Source organism: Bombus vancouverensis, chromosome 6, assembly GCF_051014615.1.
Source record: "Bombus vancouverensis nearcticus chromosome 6, iyBomVanc1_principal, whole genome shotgun sequence".
Classification (NCBI taxonomy): domain Eukaryota; kingdom Metazoa; phylum Arthropoda; class Insecta; order Hymenoptera; family Apidae; genus Bombus; species Bombus vancouverensis.
In genome coordinates, this window is record NC_134916.1 from 4,391,495 (window position 1) to 4,413,615 (window position 22,121).

At 36.5% G+C, this 22,121-nt stretch overlaps 3 protein-coding genes across 5 annotated transcripts; all 3 read right to left on the minus strand.

The window, feature by feature from the left end:
• Positions 1–453: 453 nt before the first annotated feature.
• Positions 454–1,668, minus strand: LOC143302796 (uncharacterized). The gene has a single exon (XM_076619120.1). The coding sequence runs from the start codon at positions 1,666–1,668 to the stop codon at positions 454–456; it is 1,215 nt and encodes a 404-aa protein (XP_076475235.1).
• Positions 1,669–6,906: 5,238 nt separating this feature from the next.
• Positions 6,907–9,216, minus strand: LOC117160276 (odorant receptor 13a). The gene is made up of 6 exons (XM_076619121.1): positions 8,920–9,216; positions 8,213–8,619; positions 7,804–7,903; positions 7,632–7,733; positions 7,406–7,564; positions 6,907–7,341 (listed from the first exon to the last, which is right to left on the minus strand). The coding sequence occupies exons 1-6, from the start codon at positions 9,214–9,216 to the stop codon at positions 7,273–7,275; spliced, it is 1,134 nt and encodes a 377-aa protein (XP_076475236.1). The 3' UTR covers positions 6,907–7,272.
• A 2,757-nt stretch (positions 9,217–11,973) lies between these two features.
• On the minus strand, positions 11,974–21,229 carry Tre1 (Trapped in endoderm 1). Of its 3 annotated transcripts, none has more exons than XM_033340919.2 (6): positions 20,805–21,229; positions 15,772–15,822; positions 15,595–15,657; positions 15,237–15,442; positions 14,230–14,476; positions 11,974–13,462 (listed from the first exon to the last, which is right to left on the minus strand). In XM_033340919.2, the coding sequence occupies exons 4-6, from the start codon at positions 15,367–15,369 to the stop codon at positions 12,814–12,816; spliced, it is 1,029 nt and encodes a 342-aa protein (XP_033196810.1). In that variant the 5' UTR covers positions 15,370–15,442; positions 15,595–15,657; positions 15,772–15,822; positions 20,805–21,229; the 3' UTR covers positions 11,974–12,813. The 3 variants fall into 3 exon arrangements, with proteins under 3 accessions (XP_033196810.1, XP_033196809.1, XP_076475484.1); XM_033340918.2 differs by lacking the exon at positions 20,805–21,229 and adding an exon at positions 16,069–17,420; XM_076619369.1 differs by lacking the exon at positions 20,805–21,229 and adding an exon at positions 16,069–17,420 and having other exon boundaries at positions 15,595–15,820.
• Between the last annotated feature and the right edge of the window lie 892 nt (positions 21,230–22,121).

Consider the following 22,121-nt stretch of genomic DNA (forward strand, 5'->3'; position numbering starts at 1 on the left):
ACCTTACCGCATTTAACAACGGCAATTGTGTGTGGTATTTGATCCATTCTGTGTGTACGTCTGTCGGAAGGGATTCGTCCCAATCTACCTTCAATGTCCAGACTTGTTGCAAAATCATTTTTGCTCGAACGATTACCGGCGCGAGCAATCCTAGTGGATCATAGATTTGTGCGATGACTGAACTGATTGATCGCTTTGTGACTCGGGAAGTGTCACTGATCGTCTTGACCGAATATAGTATGGAATCGTCGGCTGAATCCCAAAAGACGCCGAGTGTTTTTAACGTGGATGACTCACCGAGATGTAGTTTCTGGTTGGTGTCTTCCTCAGGTAGCCCTCGTAGCAGATCCCGATCGTTTGATGCCCATTTGCGGATATTTCGACCGGCTAGCTTAAGTAATTTCGTGAGATCATTCCTGAATGATAAGGCTTCGTCCTTCGTATCTGCTCCGGTCAACGCATCGTCGACATAGAATCTCGCCGTAGGATCTGCGCTGCTCTCGGAAATCGAGGTCCCTCGTCTTCTGCCAACTGTTTGAGACATCGGATGGCCAGATACGGGGCTGCGGATAGACCGAACGTTACGGTGTTGAGTCGGTAAGTTTCGATCTCTCCGTTGTCGGCACGCCACAGAATCTTTTGATAAGGACGATCTTCTAGACGTAGGATGAATTGACGGTACATTTTCTCGATGTCGCCGGTAAGGACATATTGAAATGACCGGAATCTCAGTAGGATGTTTCTCAGGTCTTCTTGTAATTTCGGGCCCGTATGAAGGGCGTCGTTTAGAGACACTCCCGTGGTACTCGATGCTGAGCCGTCGGACACAACCCGGAGCTTGGTGGTGTCGCTCGATTCCTTGATCACGCCGTGATGTGGTAAATAATATCCGTGGTCGGTGGCGTGATCCGTGTTGATCTTCGTCATGTGACCCAAGTCTAAATATTCTTGAATCACAGCACTATACGCGGTTTCATATTGTTTGTCGCGTTGGAATCGACGATGAAGAGAGGCGAGCCTGCTCATTGCAGCGGCCTTCGATGACCCTAGTGAAGAAAGCTTTTCGTTGAATGGTAATGCAACGATGTATCTGCCTTCCTTGGTTCGTCGGACATGGTTTCGGAAATGTTCTTCACATAGTCGTTCAGATTCCGAAAGATGAGTAGTGGCCGGTCCCTCGTCGATCTCCCAAAACCGTGCGAGGTCCTCTTGCAGAGCCGTTGTAGTTGCGTGGAACGTATTTATCGCGGTTTGGGACGTTGGACTCCCCCCGATTACCCAGCCGAACCGTGTTTTTTGTAGACGTAGTTCAGGTTCGCCTGGTTGCGCCAGATTGACCTGCCCGATGCACAGCGACGCAAATGTTGATCCGGTACTAAATAAGACATCGATCGGGGCTGGGCAATGGAATTGTGGATCGGCTAATTGGATATTTCTGGGTAATTCCAGACTCGAGGGGTCGATGGGCTCGCTTGGTATGAAGGTCGATATGGCCGGGATAACAAGAAATCTCAATGTTTTCTTATACTTGCCGTCCGTCGACGTGATTGTGGCCGTGGTGTATCGTTTTGCCGTGGTGCTCAAATTGTCGAGGGCTCCGATCTGGATCGCACATCTCCTTTGCCTTATACCGAGGGAATTCGCGAGCTTATCGGTCATAAAGTTCATGCTCGACCCAGTGTCGAGTAAGGCTCGGGCTCGGATTGGTTGTGCCTGTTTGTTCAAAACCTTGATCTGTGCTGTGGCCAACAGATCATGATGCAGATGGGTGTGGGGAGATGTGTTTGTTAGTCCGATCCCCCTTGCTGTCGTAGTCTCAGACAGTCAGTTTTGCCCGGTTGGGACTTGGACGAGGAGGTTGGGGTGGTGTTCTTGATCCGGGCTGAGCGTGACTCATACGAGGTATGCTCTTTCGTACCTCTTGGAGCCGAAGATGTAGGTGTCCGTGAAGTGTCGGATGTACGCCTCGACTTGTGGGACGACCGCGACTTCGATGATCCAGATGGTGATTGTCCAGTGGAGGCTCGCTTGTGTGATGAACGACTACCCGACGACCGACCGCTCGATGAGCGACTGTCCGACGACCGTGAGTCTACCTGGGCTTGGTTGCGGTGTAGATAAGTATGGTGTCGGTGACCGCAGATACGACACGAACCCGATGTACACTGTGTCGGCGAATGTCCTCTGCCTAGGCAATTTATACACAACGATGCCTTCCTCACGATCTGAAAACGTTTGGTCGCTGATTTGGCCTTGAAGATTTTACAGTGTCTGAGCTCGTGAGGTCCGTTGCAGGTCGGACACACCAACGTTCTGCTGGTTGTAGCAAAGGTTCGCCCATGCGGTATGGTTGTTCGTTGACTGTGGTGTTTGTGGGTTGACCCTTTTGATTCCTTCGCTTTAGAGAGGAGTTGAGTCCCGTTCGCCCGTGTTTTGAGAAAGTCTATCAGATGCTGATAGGATGGCACCTGTTGGCGGGGCAGTGTGCGTTGCCATTTACGCAGGCTGGACGAGGGCAATTTCGACGCGAGCAATTCGATAATCGCTATATTTGATGTGACGGGCTCTTTTAGGTGTTCGAGCGCCTTTAGACTTACGCTGATGGTTTCCAACAAATCCTCTAGGGCTTCTGGAGTTTCCCTTTTGATTTCCGGATAGTTGCGCATCAAATTCCAATGGCGCATGCAGATTTGGAGGGGGCAATTGAACTTATCCTTCAGTATGTCAAGCGCGATGGGATAGTTGGCCTCTGTGAGTTCTAGTGACTGGATACTCTGTGCGGCCCGTCCAGTTATAGATGAGCGTAGATGCTGGAACTTTTGGACATTCGTCAAACTTTCGTTACGGTCCACTATGGATGAGAACGTGTCGTAGAAATAGGTCCAGTTCTCGAGGGCACCGTCGAATTGGGGCAAGCGAGCCTCTGCAAAGGTGGTCGGCTCTGGTTTCCGGCATGTCTCGCCTGTTTTTGTTGTCGACGGGGTTGTTGCTGACATTTGCTCAAAGAGACCTAGGAACCGCATGTCAAGCTCCCAATGCTCTTGCGATAACGAAGCTACACGCGCATCTTCCCCCTCATCTAACCCATCTAACTCTTCTTGAACCGCGAGTATCCTCCTCCAAATTTCATCGAACGAACTGCGGCAAGATGTTAGGAAGATTCTGTTTGCCTTCCCAGACGCTTCGTATTCATCGAGTTCGCGCTTTATGGTTGCAAGTCGACCGGCTAGGGCGCCTCGTCTCCGCCGTAACGTGCTGATTGGTTCAGCTTGGGCCATATTTGATTTTAATAATATGAACGATCTTACCTTGATCAAATGGACGTTGATCTGGGATTCGGTTGATACTCGTTACGATGCGGCGTGGGTTCGTGTAGATGCTGAGCGACGGAGGTGCTCCTCTCCGATGGCGGTTCCCTTGATCAGTTGATTAAGTGGTTGGAACTTGGATTTCACGCGACACTGTGTCGTCACTGGTCAGTGCACTTTTTGGTGGCACGAAATCCGGCTCGAAGGACCATGTAAATTCGACCAATTGCGGGGAGACGTAATCGCGAGGAGAGACGTCAACGGGAGTCGTAAATTCCCGTTACGATTATAACAATCGACACCACGAATTGATCGATTCCCTGATTTCCGTTGAGATAATAGGGGTGATTGAGTTTGTATAACACTGTGATTCACAGAATTATAAATTATATATTTCCAACACTTAGATTACACTGACGTAGAGAAATAAATAGTTAACAACTTGTTGCACAAAGATGCGATGAATATGTACGCTAGAGCAGGGCTCTTATAATGGAAGTTAATGTATTAATGGACGTAGCACTATAATATATTTAGGAGATATATGTTCGACAACACCGAGAACCGACAAAAGATTTGCGTGAAGTATGCGACTCTCGCGCTATGTGTAGACTGCCGCGTTAGGCGTTAGTTTTTAAACTGACTGTCGCTCTTTTTCTAATACGAAAGAAAAGTTCGGTGTGGGTGTGCCCCTGTGCCTAAAGAACGCGGATTCGTTGTTCCCACTTTCGTTAGGAAAAGTGAGGGTAACGAACCGCGGTGTCGATTGGTTATGACCAGCACTACTGCTCGAAGGGATGAGTAGGAAGTCTCCTACCATCGTGGTGGATAGATGACTGTGTGCGTGAGGAAAACCTAGCTTGTTTTATTAGAGGGCTATTCGGATTTTCCTAATGGGTGCATACCCGCTTTCTCCGTGTTTTAAGTGCGCCTAATAAACCCAAGGACCTCTCTAAAAACCGACTGTGTTTCGAGAATATTTTTAAGCTTTAGAAATTCTTCAAGACAAACGGATTGAAGACACATGGCGAAACAATACAGGGAAGTGAAAGTTATGGTGGGTCCTTAGGTTTATGGAGGGTCGAAGTGACGTTACGCAGGCCGGTTGTTGTCCGGTCGCGCGGGCTGGCCTGCAGATGTTTTAGGCGACGTAACATATTGGTTTCCTCGTTTAGTTTTCGGCATGGGACCTATTATATGCATTGCTATTTTTTCGTTTGGTTTAGTGGGGGTTTAAGGTATTACTGTTTCTGTTTTTGACATGCTACGCAATTTTTTATAAATTCCTCTACTTTTGAGAACAAATGTGGGATTTTAAATCGTTCTTTGATTTTTGCGTAAGTTTTCTGTATACCTAAGTGTCCTGAAACATCGTTATGGTTTTCTTTTATAATCGCGTCAACTTGTTCGTCTGTTAGAATTTGAATCGGGTCGTATGCAAAGGTTATTTCTTCTATTTTGTCGTTAACATACATCAAAAATATTTTTATTCGTGCCTTTTCGATTTCATCGAAGCTTTTGTCTCCTATGCCTAACTTTTTATGTTTTGTAGGTCATTCTACGAGTCTCGAGAGTGCGTCAGCAGCCGTATTATCATTTCCCTTGTGGTATTGTATTTCGTAATCGTATTCTTCTAGCTTTAATCTCCATCTAATCAGTCGTAATGAGGGATCTTTGCAGTTTTTAAGCCAAGTTAAAGCTTGGTGGTCGGTTCTTATGAGGAAATGTCTTCCTAGCAAATATTGTCTTAAACGTTTTACTGCCCATACGATTGCAAGGAGTTCTTTTTCAGTGGTTGAATAATTTCTTTCGGGAAGATTTAGTGTTCTGGAGATGTAACAACAAGGATAGTCGCTTTGTGAAAGAACAGCGCCCATTCCTTCGTTAAAGGCGTCGGTTGCTAATGTAAATGTTTCGTTAAAGTTGGGGTATGGCAATACTGGGGCTTTGCATAATGCATCTTTGAGAGTTTGAAAGCTATCTTGTTGTTTGTCTGTTCAATGAAAGGGTATGTCTTTCTTTGTCAGGTCTGTCAGAGGTTTGACTATCTTTGAAAAGTTACATATGAATTTTCTATAATATCCTGCTAGTCCTAAAAATGATTTTTAATGGTTGGGTTTTTGGGAATTTTGAATTCTTTGACTGCTTCTATCTTTTTCGGGTTTGGTTTTATTCCCTCGTATGTGATAATATGTCCAAGGTATTCTAATTCTAGTTTTAAGAATTCACATTTGTCTGGTTGAATCTTTAGTCCTAATTCTCTTAATCTCTGTAATACAATGGCAAGGTTGTCGTTATGTTGTTGAATCGTACTTCCGAATATTATCATGTCGTCTAGATAAACGAAGCAATATTTATTTAATAAACCGCGAAGTGCTGTGTCCATCATGCGTTGAAATGTAGCTGGGGCGTTTTTTAATTCAAATGGCATTCGATTGTATTGAAAGTGTCCCTCAGGTGTACTAAAAGCTGTATATTTCTTTGACGTTACGTCCATTGGTATTTGATGAAAGCCAGAAGAGAGGTCTAGTGCAAAAAAGAATTTCGCGTTTCCTAATTGTGAGAGTATATCATCAATGTTTGGCAAAGGGTACGCGTCTTGAACAATTAATTCGTTTAATTTACAGAAATCTTTCACTATGCGCCATTTTTGTTTTCCGGAGGCGTCCGATTTCTTGGGGACTACCCATACTGGACTATTGTATGGTGAGTCTGATTCTTCGGTTATGTTTTTGTTTAACATTTCTTTGATTTGTTTTTCGATTTCTAATTTGTGTGCTTCGGGTGGTCTGTAAGATTTTGTATTTATGATTTTGTTTTCTTTCAATGTGATGATGTGTTTTGTTAAATCGGTACATGGTAAAGTGTCTGTGTCTAAGTTGAATACGTCAATGTAGTGTAAGAGGATTTTTTCGATAGGAATGCGGAAGTTGTTTTCAATATGGCTTGTTCTAATTATGTTTTTGAATTTTTGAATTTGTTCGAGATCAACTTCATTAGAAAGATCGTTAGAAATTGGTATTGGTTGCTCACCAGTATTGCAGAAGCATACTCGCGTTGGTCTCTTGTCCAGATAAATTGTTTCGACTTTGGTTTGTCCTGGAGAAATTACCTGTGGTGGCTGAAATAAGAATACATGATCGTTGAGTTGGATTTGGTCGTTTGTAATTTTGTATCGATAGTTTTCCAGCATTGATAACTCTATGATTCCGTTTTCAATTAGTGGGAAGTCGTCAGGTACTATGTAGAATTTGTTTCTTTTATCACAGATTCTAAGGTAAATGTATTCGTCTGTCTCGTATTTGTCATTGTCCATAAAGAATGTTTTCTTGTCGTCTGTTAACGGAGTGGAAATGATTTTTGAGCGTTTGACTATGTTTATTCCGGCTCCCGTGTCTATTAAATATCCCTTTAGTCCAAGTTTTGATCCGATGGTAATTGTGAGGAGTCTTCCAGTGATGGCGTTAATTCGTGTTGTTGGTTCTCTTCTACTTCTTCCTCGGGATTCATATCCTCTTCGTCCGTCGTTATATGGTAATTTCTCGGTAACTGTTATTAAATATAGGTCTGGGGTTGATATTTAATGGATTCACTCAGATCGAATTTTACTTTCTATATTTCACCACCTCGTACAAAACGTCTGAACACACCGGATGTATTTAGATAATTAACACGTGGTCGACTCCTAAGACAAAAGAGCATCGTTAGGAGTCGTACCACCTTAGCTTGTAGGATCATACCAACTTAACATTTCTCAATAGTAACATAATCATGTTTGTAGAAAATAAAAGAAGAAAACTCCATTGTTGCAGTAAATTGGCCATCTGAATCTTTGTACGTCACATAACTTCTTCATATATGTATATTGTTTACATGAAAGACAAATTTTCATGAAGATTCTCATAGATACAATTTGCGATTACTTCCATGGATATCTTTCGTAATATATTTTCCTCCATAGAGCTTAAAGTGAAGATGGATCTCCGACCATAATACGCAGTGCGTTAAAGTACGATAAAGATGTGTATAGATACTAGAAGAGATAAGAAAATAATTAGTACCTAATCAAGAATGCAAGAATGCAACAAACATACTACCTTCGCGTAATGAGACAGCGAAAGTTGCGGTACAACACCGCTGATCCCGATAGTTTCAAGTTTTTGAGATCTCAAAATAATGCGGAATACTTTCCTTTGCACGCTGATATCTCTCTTATACCAAGCCGTGTCGTAAACGCTTGTAGCAACTCTCGCACTCTACGATAAAATGAAATTCATCGTTTCACGCTGTTAATTGAAATATGCACTATGATTATTTCATTACCATACGCATCATTCCATCGGCTGGCCAAGCGTACATGAAAAGTTCCACGCTGGCACTGAACACTACGATAGCGTATAGAGTTTTCAAAATTAACGGTTGGTTCTATATAAAATTTCGAAACCATCATTTATATATTCAACTATTGTACTTAAAGTAAGAAACGTTTACTTACTGCGATTAAGTTTAAGCTACCAAAAATCACGGCGATAGTAGTTGTTGCGATTGTCGCCAGAACTAGATACTTGATAGATAAGCGGATTTCTTTCGTATACCTAAATATGTATATCGAAGTTATGCAAATTATGTATTATTACATACAATATTTTTAATTAACACGGAAACTGTGCTACTGACAAAAAGTAAATACTGGTCAAATAACTTGGTCTTAATAATTACAAAGTACATGAAAATCAAGTAACTCGAATTGAAGATCAAGTTCTTTGCTCAAATTCGAGTAACTTGACTAATCTAAACGGGGCTTTATAGATATAGTTGAATGATTATTCTAACGCGTAACAGACGCATCGTATAGTATTATATTTGACAGTCATTTCAACATAAAATAGTTTGTAATATTATACCTTAAAAGTTCAATATGTTTCTGTATGCAGACATTGAGCTCACTGTTATTCTTCGCGTTGCGTAATTGGATTCCTAAAAGCTCGAACCTGGCAGTTGCGTATCGTAAAAGAAGAGCAACTTGTGTATCGATGCCCATACCTGACGATGCTTGGAAACCAACCAACGATTGATGGAAGAAAATTAGACTATTATATGGTTGGTGCTTCACTGAAAACGGATATATCGCATGCGTGGGAAACGTTTGAGACGAGTATAATGGGCCACATATGACGAAAGCCGTGGTTATGAAAGACCATAGTATGTAAATGCAATGGAAATATTTATATTTATCCACGTATCGCTCCAGGACCATTCTTTCCGTTTTTGTGGCGTGCTTGCAGAAATTTTCCATATCGAAGTACAACATCTGAAATTATTTTACCGACAACGCTTAATTAAAATATTTTAATCGATCCTCTATTTATTATTATTATATATCATTACATATTATTAGGAATTATGATTACATGATTACATTTCTCTTGCTTTGATTTGAAAGTTGGAAACCAATAATTGCTACGAATAGATAATAAAATAGAGTGATACGGCGATACGTGAGTAAAATAAAATTCAAAGAATATAAATACACAGGAATGTCATACTCAAGCAGCTACGGAAAATAAAAAATTTTATTTGTGCTTTATCCGAAAAAGAATAATCGACTTACTTGAAAACGTCTCTGCTGCAAACGGCATATTATCATTTTGATTACCACTTGAGCAACAGCCGAGGCAAGACTCACTGTTTTTCCAAGAATAATAGGACTTTTGTAGTACTCGTAAATCGCGGCCAACAATGGTAAGAATAACGCCACAGAACTAGCAAACGCCGTGTACCATAATGTATTAAATAACAGAAGTCGATTTTTAGTTGTCAAAGGAGAAGGCGGCCAGGAACACGTCAAAGCGACGCTGAGTTTCGTGAAGAAAATCGCTCTCTCTAACTGTGCAACTCGTTTTCCCATCTTGTTTTTACGTCGACTACGTGTATATTAAAAAGACGTTAGTACGGTACACTAGGTGTTCTATTCTAGCTTTACCGTCTAAGTATTCTATTATTTTTCACGTGGAGACCAGTAATTCACGAAGGGTAAGAATGTAATGCGAACGGTACTTTGCAATCAAAGTACATACACACATACACAAATAGGGTACTTGTACCATAAAAGCTTGCTGTATTTTTTAACACGTTGCAAAATATAAAGTATTGTCGGTTGATGATGTTCAATGTTACTATCAGTTTAGAATGGTACCGTACTTTTCTTCGTATTCCATCAAACGGGACATTAATAATGCGCGATAAATAACACGCAGCTTGTATACCATGTAATCAAGATTCGTCGATGAGTGTAATTATTTTACTGCTTCGTAAAAATACAACGTGTACTTCGAATATGTAGAATCAACGAAATAATAACTGTTTCTTAGACGATGCCTATTTCCAGTTATCAAAGAGAAGCTACAGACAGGTATGCATGGAAAGTGTTCTGCAGTGTACTGCAAACTATATGAGTTAAGTGATAGATATGTAACGATAGCTAGCAGTAATGAAAGAGTTTAATGTCTTGTAGACTTACATCTTGGTAGGAGTTTGCTTGGATATAAATTGTAAAAAGATCCCGAACTATGATTATTATAGATTCAAATAACACTGATAAACAAATTTGAATTTTTTTCCGATTTTGTAACCTTTGATACACGATGCTTGTAAATATTTGTGAGTTGAATACAGATTTCTTCAAATTGCAAATTTTCAAGTTTGAAAATGTTTTGTGCTTTTACTGTAGCTCCTATTCAATTGCTATTGAAACGAAAAAATTTTGTGGACTTTTCCGAATAAAATGGTATACATTAGAAAAATTTGTGTTCCAAATGATATTAGAAAGTGCAATCATGTTTTGTTTCTAATATTAAAGTCAAATAGTTTGGCAAAATATGCGGCGACGGCGACAGTGATACTCAATGCTGACGACTAACAATCGCATACGTATAATATAAAGCGGTTCCGTCGTGCCGAGCGGAAGACAAAGCATATAGTATCACTAACTGAAAAGTGAAAATCGTTTTATTGCAACGTATTCTACTCCACACTCAACGAAGAACGAAAGTATTAAACCAACCATAGGTCATAAATGACCTCGTTTTCTGGAAGAAAATGTTACAGTTTTAATAATTTTCAAACTGGCTTTATTACAATGTATTTACATTTATATTCACATTTAATAAGAAAGTAGCATGCTATTTACAAAGCAATGAAATCAAGAGCATCAGAATATGGGAATAATGGGAGATCTCTGCGTTCACAAGATATTCCGTGACAATGCGATTTTCAGCGGCTAAGTTAACAACTAAGTGATCAGGAATTATTATTGTATACAAATAACTATGCATTCGACGAAGATTTTGCCATTGAGTGCTACATAAGTTGCAATGGATTCTGCACTTTTTATAACGTATTATTATTATTAACGTGTATTATTTACGGATGAAAGTTTACGGACGAAATTTGGATTTGAACTTAAAGAAATTTACATGCAATGTTTGATGGATTTAACCACGAACGATTCGCCATAAACGTATGGGCAGGAATTATTGGATATTATATTATTGGCTGTATCTTTTTACTTACATCAATTACAAGTGCAATATATTTGTGACTTTTACGCTCATACCTTTTAACTGAATTATGCGAAATTATACCACGCCAGAGTTGTCATTTCATCCATTGTATGCACTCTGGTATACGCCTTCATCTCACTATAGCCAATCGGTACGACAATTGTTAAACAAAATGTTTGGATAAAACGCAAACCTGTTCCTCACATGGCGGATCTAGGGCAATAATATCTACATGCAAATAAATCTACGTTCTGACTGCAGAATGTAAACATATTGTGAATAAAGCCATTTAAAAATTATTAAAACTTTAACATTTTTTTCCCTGATAAATAGAATATACTACAATTAAAAAAATGCTGACCTTGAAAATCATGCTCAAAGTCAATTTTGCACGAACTTTTTTTATCAATTTCTATCAATCCAGAGGTGTAAAATTACGCTACGATGGTTTTTATATTTCATTTCTACACAACCTGTATAAGAATCAGTTATTGAGTTTTGAACTGAGAGTGTGATATTAAAGATTGCTTATAATTGAGAATTTATTTACAAATTTATATCTTAGGTAGGTAAATTCTCGTACGTGAAAAGCATATGGGTAAAATGTGGTTAAAGTAGGTCTCCATACGCAGCAACCTCCACATGGTGAAACCTGTGCAATCGATATTATTTGATATTTTGATAATTACTATTTTCATTACAGGTGATGCAATTTTAAATTATATAGCAAATGATACAATTTGATTGGTTGCGAGCGCGATTACGTTTTTATTCAACTTTAATTCTAATCACCAGAAATGGAATTGAACATCGAAGGTTCTGTACTCTGCCGATGGTTGAATCTCATTCTGCGCTCAATCGGTAATGTTGGAAATGACACAAAATAGTAGAGTAGGATAAAAAGATTTATTAGGTAATACATCTATGCTATATCTAGGTTTTCGTGTAGACATTATCTAAAAATAATAAATCATTGTCGATAGATAAAATGAGATAAACTGGAATTATACAAAGTTTTACTATTAAACTTTAAAATCGAACAAGAAGTAGAGAAAGTATTATAATATTGTAATTTCTATATTACTTAATATGTATATATAAAATTTATTGGTTTTTGCTTTAATTCATAGATCAGACTTTACAGAAATTATTATAACTAGAAAATACGACACATAACGTATTTCATTCTAAATAGTATTATTTATCATAACTTATTTCCTATAATATATTTACACAGAATATTAGTGTGAGATTTTATGCTTTGTACATGTGCTTCTCAGTATCGCGTACACAGAAATCTTGTAAATGAAAAAATTATAATTTAACGTTACTACGCTAATTAGTTTCGCAACAATTAATCTAGCAAGTATAATACTTGTATTATGTTTTTCAATCTTTATGTTACTTTTGTTATTAACATAAGCATAAAGAAGCAATATTAATATTAATGTACAGATACAATTGTTTGCAATATGAAGTTAAGTTACAAAAATCATTATTTAAATTTATCCTAATAAATGCCCAACGAACTAAAACTAAGCTGAATTATTTGTAATAATTACGTACACTTATTGCTCCTCGCAAGGATTTGTTTATCCGCATTTCTCAAAAGATTATAAATTAATCGAGAGAAATTTCACTATAGATAATTGAAACATAAACTTCTTTTTTAATAAAATATACAACTTTGGTCAAAGTACTTATTCTACTATTCTTACTATCTACTCTAAAATTTTTAAACATCTTTCACTTGTTTCGCTTCTACCATTAACCATTTTAGATAATTTAGATGTCACGAAAATACCTTTAGAATATTTTTATCACGCAAATTTCGAATAATTTTCAATACACCTATGTCGTGATATTTATTAGTACCCAAGTAGATAAAAAAAAGTCTTTCAAACAACAATAAACCGTCGATTGGAATATAAAGTTATTGAATTTTAAGTGGCTTGAGGTGACGATACTTTACTCGAGTGAGAATGCGTCGGTTTCGGTCCAGTGGTCGGTAGTTTGCTAGAAACTGGACACAAAAGTTGCTTATAGGCTTCTCTGTACAGTTTGTTAGTGCCAGCATAGATGAAAGGATTAATTACAGAGGAGGCCCACGCAAGTACAGAACCTATCACATGGAAAACCGGGACTTTTATTTTGTCATCGATCACGTTGACCAGCATCAATGGCATGAAACACAGAAGGAAACACAAAAATATGGTCAACATCAATCTGGTCACTCTGGAATCCTCTCTTCGTTGAAATCCTCCAGTTATCCTCCTGGAGGCTCCAGTATGAGCCTCCAGATTCTTTCTGCTCTTTCTTACACGCCAATAAATGCAAAGATAAGATACGCTTATTACCACGCAAGGCACGACAAATCCTAGAATGAACAAGAATTTCTTTGGACTCGCACCATTCTTCTTTAGAATCGTACAGGAAAATGTAGATGGTTCTAAGCCGAGTGTCCCCCAAAAACCGAGTAATGGCGGCAAAAGTAGGGAGAAACTCAGTGTCCAAATGGCGATCAGCATTAGAATAATCCGTTGCGTGGTGTATAATTGAGCGTATATCTCTGATCTTGAGATCAGTATATACCTGAAATTTATCGATTAATCAGTTTTACATTTAGAGTTCCTTTCCCAATAATTTATTATTTATTTATTTGAGCTATTGCAATTGTTACTAGAAGCGGATTTATTCTAACACTTTGGCAATATACTAAAGTCCCTTATATTTATAGAAAAAAGAATATCGATGTTAATGCAGTTAGTATCTGTTCATAATTTGGCGGACTAAAAATCACAGTGATGTAAGCGAAAATTTTGATTTTCATTTCATTTTTCATCTCAATTCTTAAGAGTATCGTTCCTTTAGTTTCATAATTACTTACGAATTTAGAACTTTATTCTCTACTACGATACGTTTCCATGGTTTAGAAGAAATATGATGAATTTTATATTATATTAGATGCGAAACATTATTTTGAAAAAAATATCAGCAGACAGACTTGTGTCTTTAAAACATTTTTTCAACGAATAGTTGTAATTTTTTAATAAAGGTATCGATGCAAATTCAATGAGGCCGATAATTTAATACAATATCAGGAGCAGCTGTTGGTATTGGATTTATCATGCGTACATTTGATCCTATTCAGATGAGCAATAAACGATTAAGTTCCACAGAAGTATGCTGACTTTGTAAAATCAATAGTATAATTCGTCAGCATATCTCAAAATAAACTGAACCAAGCACTTTGTCGAGACCAGGTGTCTCGTTATACGCCAAAGTATTAGAAATAATAGAATAATTCTTAATATGCTCTAAGTCTATAACGAATATGATTAAAGCTATTTTATACAAACCGATTGATCGTAATCGCCACCATACTAAGCAGAGACACTGCTACATTCCCATAAAAGAAGAGCGGAAATATTTTGCATAGGGTTTCACCCAGTACCCACGCCTCCTTCAAATATCTGCTTGCAGTTAATGGTAAATTTACGGCAGAGAAAATCAAGTCTGAAATACTAAGACTTATCACAAATGCGGTCGTAGCATGCCGTCTCAGCCTTGTATATCTTAACAGTGCTATCACCGTTACCAAATTACCTAAAATGTAAGAAAATGTTAAGAAATGTAAAAAGGGTAAAGTGGAAGCTATAAGTATTCATTTTTAAGAATTTCATTCAGAGATAAATGATTAATTATTCAAATTTTAGTTCAACGCTCTGTCATTCTCAAACATGTGAATAGTATTGTGTTTAAAAAGATATACAGAGAAATTTAACAACGAATTTCTGAAAGTATTTCTTCAAAATAATTCTCCTGATTACAACTGAAACATTGTCACCATAAAGAGAGTGCAGAAGCAAGTGAACAATTGAAAAAGGAGATATTAATCGGTCTAATTCTTGACACTCTCTGGCATAAATTAGGGGCGTTAATAAGTCATAAACCGAGAAATGCCACCCATGGGTCAACGAGAACTTAACCATAGAATTTAAACGTCCAATTAAGGGTTTATCCATTATGAACTTACATCTGTAGGCTATTTTCTTCGTATACTATAACAAATATTTCTGGAACTTCTTCCAACAATAGAATCTTTAAAATAAATTTTTCAAACTTTTACGAACGTTATGATCAAATTTAATCTTTGCTCTAAATCGTATTTCATAAACTTATGAATGACTTAATTTTCTGTATCTTCCATATTTGATTAATTAATTTTGTAATTTCGTTGCAGCTTTTCTATTTATAGTTTGTGACAAAGAGTAATGTATACGCAATTACGATAAGGTAATTTTTAAAGAACCTCATTCATGATCACACATATTACAAGCGTAAAGTTGAAGAAACTGGATTTTACCCGCAACTCCGACGATGCTAAAAATTATCGCACAAATCGCAGCTGCCATAGTAACTGATCGTGGAAAATGCTTGAGGCTCTCATCTCCGGATTCGAGATCAAAAATTGTGCCGTTTGTTAGAGAATCGTCCATTTTGTATCGTGTTCATATACTCCTTCGTTGTGACATGTTTTCAATAAGTGAAATGCAAGACGGAATGAACACGCTTTAAAAAAAGGAAATGATGTCATTAAAGAACACTTGAGCTTAATAATGGCAAGATATTTACAATATACTCTGACCGTTGTATACGACGTATACGTATATATAAAATTCTAAGTAATTTTTAGATTTGAGTTAAATATATATCGTACTTACGTGTCGGTATCAATATTAGTCATCGTATCTTCACGTAAAATCACAACGTCTCGATTCTCTTCTCTTTAAAATTCATAATCCAATTATGCACTTCGAAATTTTTGTACGAGATTCCATTTATGTCGTACTCAATATTTTCAGCATCGCTGCATAAAAATACGTAAAACAAATATTTACCAGTCAAGAATTTTCCAATGGTTTCCATTGACTCCATAAAAAGTACCTCCTCTAAAACAGAAGCAACCACGTACTGTGATTAAATTTATTATCCATAATTAATAGAAAATCTCCATTTATTAATCAAGATGAATAACAACAAATTTTTGATCGAATCATTTTCAAGCGAATAGCACTTTTCATAACTGCAAAACTTTCCTTCGTTACAACATCAATCCTTTTCTTATCTTTATACACGAATTAAAAAGATCCATACGGTATCAGAAAACAAATTAGTTTCATTTATTTAAAACATACTAGCGTTACGTTTCCACGGACAAGATCCCTTTATTCAGCAATTCGGAAACGGAAAACGAAATCTGAAAATCCAACGATCCGATTAGCCACAACATCTCTTATTATTCGAACGACACACAAGTGCCACTCTCGATTTGCATATGCATTCGACGATACAGTCGTTGCTCCGACGCCCTCGACAGTGTCTGGAACGATAAAACGCACGAGGGTTCCTTATCCGAGGCAAACCATTCAAATATGATTCTCTCTACGCGTTTCGTCTTCTTTTTGCTCGTTAGTTAGCAGCTTCGTTAACTCGCTCTATTCGTATCGTTCGTCGATTTTCTTGCCATCTCTGTGGCGATGTCAAAAAAACGGGACGAGAGAATCCTTTAGACGTTGACCTCGAGGAAAGAATTTCCTCTTATAGCCCTTTCGTCTCTCAGGCGGGATTTCAACTTGTTGCGACAGCCGCCTTCTACTCCGAACTATCAAAGTCCGATGAACTTCGACCTTGTCTTATTGAAAATAATTGATTTTCGCCGCTTTCTCGGAAATATTGTCGACGCGTTTCCTCTGATACGATACGCTCGTATTCGTCGATAATCACTTTCTTCTTGGTCTTGAGAAACGCTTTCGTAATCTTGAAAAGCAGTCGGTGAACGTATTGAAAATCTCGAATCGTTCTTAATTTTTAATTTGTCCTAATAGTCTTACAAATTCAGAATTAAGTATTTTTAAATGAATTAATATCGTAATAGCGACCTGTCAATTCCTTCGTTCGGCATCATCGCTTTCACGATTCTGGCTTGATTAAGCAAATGCAATCGTGATTGAAAAGATAATCGTTCGAAGATAGCTATTTTAGAATATTTTCAGCCATCTATGTAGTTTTTCCTTCCCTTTTTATATCAAATCACTATCGATAACGCTTCACAAAGGGTCGCATTCAGTTCAAATGCCTGTTGTTCAGTAGCACACTTTATTTCACTATTCCATCCTTCACTACCAAAACAGCTTCGACGTACACGATAACATGTTATCCTAATTCTATAACCTTCATTTGCTCAACCAATCGTAACTCGACTATTTATATCATCTTCATTATTTGTTCACAAAAATATCTAAGTAAAAACAACTGTCGTTTAGAATTAACAAAAAAGAAAACTATTTGTCATATATAGTATTGATATTATTTTATGAAATTCTAAAGCACACTTTGTCCATAAAAAGAAACTTGTACAATTATAATTTACTGCAATTTTCCGGCAATTCTTCGAGACAAGAACACTCGTTGAGTCTTGTAGTCTAGCTGGCACAACGAACATTCGTCGACTGACCAACTTGGTCGACGTATTACTCCCCTTTTACACGAGGAATACACGAGGTCTCCTTATCTGCCACTTCTTTCATTTAACTCTCTCGCTTCCTCCGCCGCTGCCTTTTTTCGGCTGTTTCGTATTCCGCTCTCCGAACCCTTGCTTCTTTCACTCGAGTACCACTGCCGCCAAGGAATCATAATTAATTAATCTCTCTTTGGAGATCATTGTTAAGTACAAGCATCGTTCAAGTACAATCGAGCGAAATGATACTACTCCTCGAGCTATGCTGGCCGTCGCGTCGTGTCGTGAGAATTCTCGGATCCTTATTCTGCACCTTTCAAACGATTTCTCTTCCATAGCAACGGAATTCTTCCGATTTGCATATTCCACATTCTATTATTTTTTATTTCGATAGTTAAGCTTCGCATACTTTATTATTAGACAGCAAATCCGTATGCAAATTCATATTCTCATAAACACATCTAAAAGCTAGAACCTAGGTACAGATTTGTTTCACCTACTAGATATTATAACGAGTGTTATATTGAATATTTTATATATTTCTGTGTATTATGTACATTCTATGCGTCTCAGCATCTACGAATTCTCCATAGATGCATAAAAGTCCGCTATCTATTTATTATTCATTCTCTCCGTTTACTTTTTTCTTTTGGGGGGGGGGGCGATTATATGTGAAATTTAAAGATATGCTTATAATAGGTCAGAACTAAATTTAATATAAAGAATGAATATTTAACTTTTAACTTTTCAATTTTCTCATTAGCTGTTATTTCTATGCTAATGAAACAAAGCATTCAATTTGATCTTCATCATATACAATGTGAAGGTAAAAATTGTGAATGGACACACTATATTATGCAGAGGTGGAAAAATTACTACCTACGAATAGACATTTCACTTGTGTTCTATCTAATCTGCTAAAATTGCTTCCTTAGGAGTCTGCGTAGATTGCGTAGGTTTAATAGTCTGTTAAAATTAGCATATTGTCTGATAGAAAATAATAACTTCGAAATCAAATTTGTATAGAATTTAAGACATTCGTAAGATCCTATTTATTTAATATATAATAATATGATCGATACGAAATTCCGGATATTCTTCCTTTCTATAAAATTTTTGTTTTACAAAAATTTTTTTGTGTATAGATGGTTATAAATATATAATGGGAAAAGTAGTACAACAAACGTCATAGTAAAACTTGATGTTTCAATTTATTTCTTTTCTGTTGCCATCGCCGATTCACGAACATGACGCGATGACTACATTATTGTGTAATAGAAAAGTAATGTAAAAAAATAAAAAAGAATGTAAAATTACAAAGTGAATCATTTAAATGTTTCGATTGTTCGTGTTAAAGGAAAACAAGAATGTTTTAGTTGTATAAAATAAATGTGGATCGTTTTTTAAAAATCAATACTACGTACGAACATTACGTAAAAAGATAATACGTAAATAGCTAAACAGGGAATGATATTCATAAATTTAGAGAAGTTTTTTTATAAAAAAAGATCTTTAACGTCACGAGGGTAGATAATAGCGATATGAATTTCTCTCTTCTACTTGATGAATATATATGCTGGTGAAGTCAATTTCTTTAATTTTGCTCTACTATCCGTTTTACATTCATCTTCTTTAGTATTATTTACACCTCATGATTGAAACTTCATATATGATTTAAACCACATCTTCCTTAACTTTGCAGTACTTCCGCTTTGAATAGCAGCAAAACTCTGAACACTCAACACATACACTCTTCGCCAAAAAGATATCCCAGGTGTACTATTTCTCAATGACGCGTGTAAAGTTTTTCGTCTGTAACGTATAATATCAAAACATTATGAGATTTAATGTGTAACAAAAAGAATTGTTTTATTTTAAAAACGAAATGATAGCACATGTACAATAAGAAAATAATAATCAACATAAATTGTAACTAACAATAATTACTTATCAAACATATATACTTATTTAATAATGGGTACATTCCCCTTTATTTCCTATTACTTCTATTGTACGATTTGGTATCGATTTATATAGCTTCTGGATATAATTTTTACTTAACGTATCCCAGTTGCGTACAATTGCATTTTTTAATTCTTGTACGTGTTGATACTGCTTTCCATTCGCGTATACGCCGTGAATAAGTTCTGCCCAGCTATTTTCAATAATATTAAGGTCCGGGGAACGTGCAGGCCACGGCAAAATAGATATATTATTTTCATTAAAATATGATTGAACCAATCATGATGTGTATACAGATGCATTATCTTCCTAAAAGATGTAATCAGGTCCAGAAATGCGTTCTGCATGATTATTTATTTGTTCTTTGATTAAATTTATGTATCGGACACTATTCATTCTCCCAACGATGAACTTGATACTTGTCTTGTCGAAATAACGGATGCCAAACGATCACGCTGCCTGCTCCCATTTGTCGTCGAATTACTGATATTGTCTCTTTTCGTATGTCATAAAAATAATATTGGAACCCATCAGGACCATCCAAGTTGAATCTTTTTTTGTGTAAATGGTACCCTTCTCTATTTCTTTTTCCAATGCACTCTTTTTTTTGCAAAGCGTAAACGTTCTACTTTGTGTTTCGTTGTTAACGAAGGTTTCTTTTTCAATTTTAGCCTTTTAATATTTTTGGAAAATAGATAAAGGATAATAGAACTCGACGAACACTTGAAACACTAGCACTAACACTAGATTTTTCCATTATTTGTTTCATTGTTAACTGCGAGTTGGAAGCTACACCCAAAATTGCTCGCTTATCACGATCGGATAACGATGACGGCCGACCAGTACTTTTCTTTTTGTCATAATCTTCAACATTTTTAAAGAAATTGCTATCATTTCGACCTTAGTATGGAACAGTTTTTCTTTGTTGTATACAAACATCTACGACATTATGACTTATTTCCAGCAAGCCGCATATTCTAAGCTCATAATGTTTTGATATTATACGTTACAGACGAAAAACTTTACACGCGTTATTGAGAAATTAAAGATAACATCTGGGCTATCTTTTTGGCGAGGAGATAAGAAATCCAGTTTAGAAAAGGTAAACTGTGAAAAAATGAGACATAAAAATTATTTCCAGCATCTACAACGTACATTCAGATCAAACAATATCTAAATAAATTGTTTCCTATTCGTTTATACAAATAAATGATAAAAAATTATTTAGATTTAAGAAATGTTTTACGTCTTTCAAATGAAACATTGCTATATAAATGTAAATTAAAAATTGTATGTATTGAATAGTAACTATTTTCCTTGATAAAAATATTTTTTTATATATTGATGAATATACTTCTTTTTACAAATAGTCTAAAGAAAAAGATTACGTAAATTACGAGTCTCAACATAACAAATATTGCGACAATATATTTATAAGTCTTCGGCATTTACCTCAAATCAGAATCACCAATTCTTCAGTAGCATTTTTCTCGATTACAATCTGTCCTTCGATAACCACAAAACGAAAGTCCACGTTTAATTTTTCGAAATTGAGATCCTTCTACTATATCTAATACTACTTTAATTGAATAATTAAATAATAATTAATTACTACTTTAAATCCTACTTGAATTAATCGAAGCACAACTACATTCTTTTTCACATAGAACTACGAGTCACATCACATTCACATTTCTCTTTTTCCATAAATCAATTTACTTCAACGTAAAGGAAGAAACATGTAACATAAATGCAGTGACAAAAATCGAAAGGGAATTATTTTTTTGAATTATTAAAGTCTTGCTTTTTAACTGTTGTTATTGCGTTGAAAGTTTCACCCTGTAAACGACTCGGTTGAAAACACGATCACTAAAGTTCCAAGCTTTATGGTTGGTTCGTTCCTCGCGGCACGCGTTTCACATACTGACGGTTGTTCCTTATAGTGAGATCGGACTGATGGCGAAATAGTCGAGGGATCGGTGGTCGTGTCACGATTAACACGCGCTGGAATTAACGCGGTCAACCCGCTGCCAGAGGGTGGCGATGAATGGCAACGTTTGCACATTTTTCCTCCTGCATGGGCCATTAATTCTTCCATTAATTTAGTGTATCGATTGGACATTATTGGCGCAAAGTGTCGAGTAATAACTTATTTATATTGTTATCAGCCGATTATCCGATAAAAATGTAATAATTCAATTGGAAAACAAGTATGTAATATACTTGATATTTGAAGAACGAATCGTATAAAAATCATTGAACTTTCGATGGAGATTAATTAATTGATTCTTCATTGGATACTCAATAGTCGGAAAATTAAGTTACTTCAATTTGTTTAAACTTTTTCAAGCTTGTTCTCAATCGAGAATTATTTTAAATATTCAATTAATATATTGTTGCACTACTCGATCATTTTATTTGAGCCTTTAAACAGTAATCAGTTGTTAGGATTCAATTAATATATGGAGCATGAACTACACCCATATACAGACGAAATATGAAATAATATTTTAATAATATCCTGATTATTATTTATATACTACGATAAGAAATAATCGTATAATTTTTACTAGAGTTAGGACAATGCAGTATTACTATATTATTATTTTATCGTACTTTTTTATCCACAGCATGAGTCCCATCAAGCGTAGTAAACGTAATTATGCGTCGACTTTCTCATGAAAAATTTCAATGCAACTTAACTCCCCATTGATGTTAAAAGATAGCTATAAAGACAACTTACCACCCCGGAGGCCAGCTGTTGGCGGA

Coding starts and splice junctions, on each gene's coding strand:
- LOC143302796 (XM_076619120.1), bottom strand. CDS start 1,668: ATGAACTTTATGACCGATAAGCTCGCGAATTCCCTCGGTATAAGGCAA.
- LOC117160276 (XM_076619121.1), bottom strand. CDS start 9,216: ATGGGAAAACGAGTTGCACAGTTAGAGAGAGCGATTTTCTTCACGAAA. Junction 8,620..8,919: donor TGCAGCAGAGACGTTTTCAA/GTAAGTCGATTA, acceptor AAATAATTTCAG/ATGTTGTACTTCGATATGGA. Junction 7,904..8,212: donor AAACATATTGAACTTTTAAG/GTATAATATTAC, acceptor ATACATATTTAG/GTATACGAAAGAAATCCGCT.
- Tre1 (XM_033340919.2), bottom strand. CDS start 15,369: ATGGACGATTCTCTAACAAACGGCACAATTTTTGATCTCGAATCCGGA. Junction 14,477..15,236: donor TAGCATCGTCGGAGTTGCGG/GTAAAATCCAGT, acceptor CTTACATTTTAG/GTAATTTGGTAACGGTGATA. Junction 13,463..14,229: donor GTGGCGATTACGATCAATCG/GTTTGTATAAAA, acceptor GATAAATTTCAG/GTATATACTGATCTCAAGAT.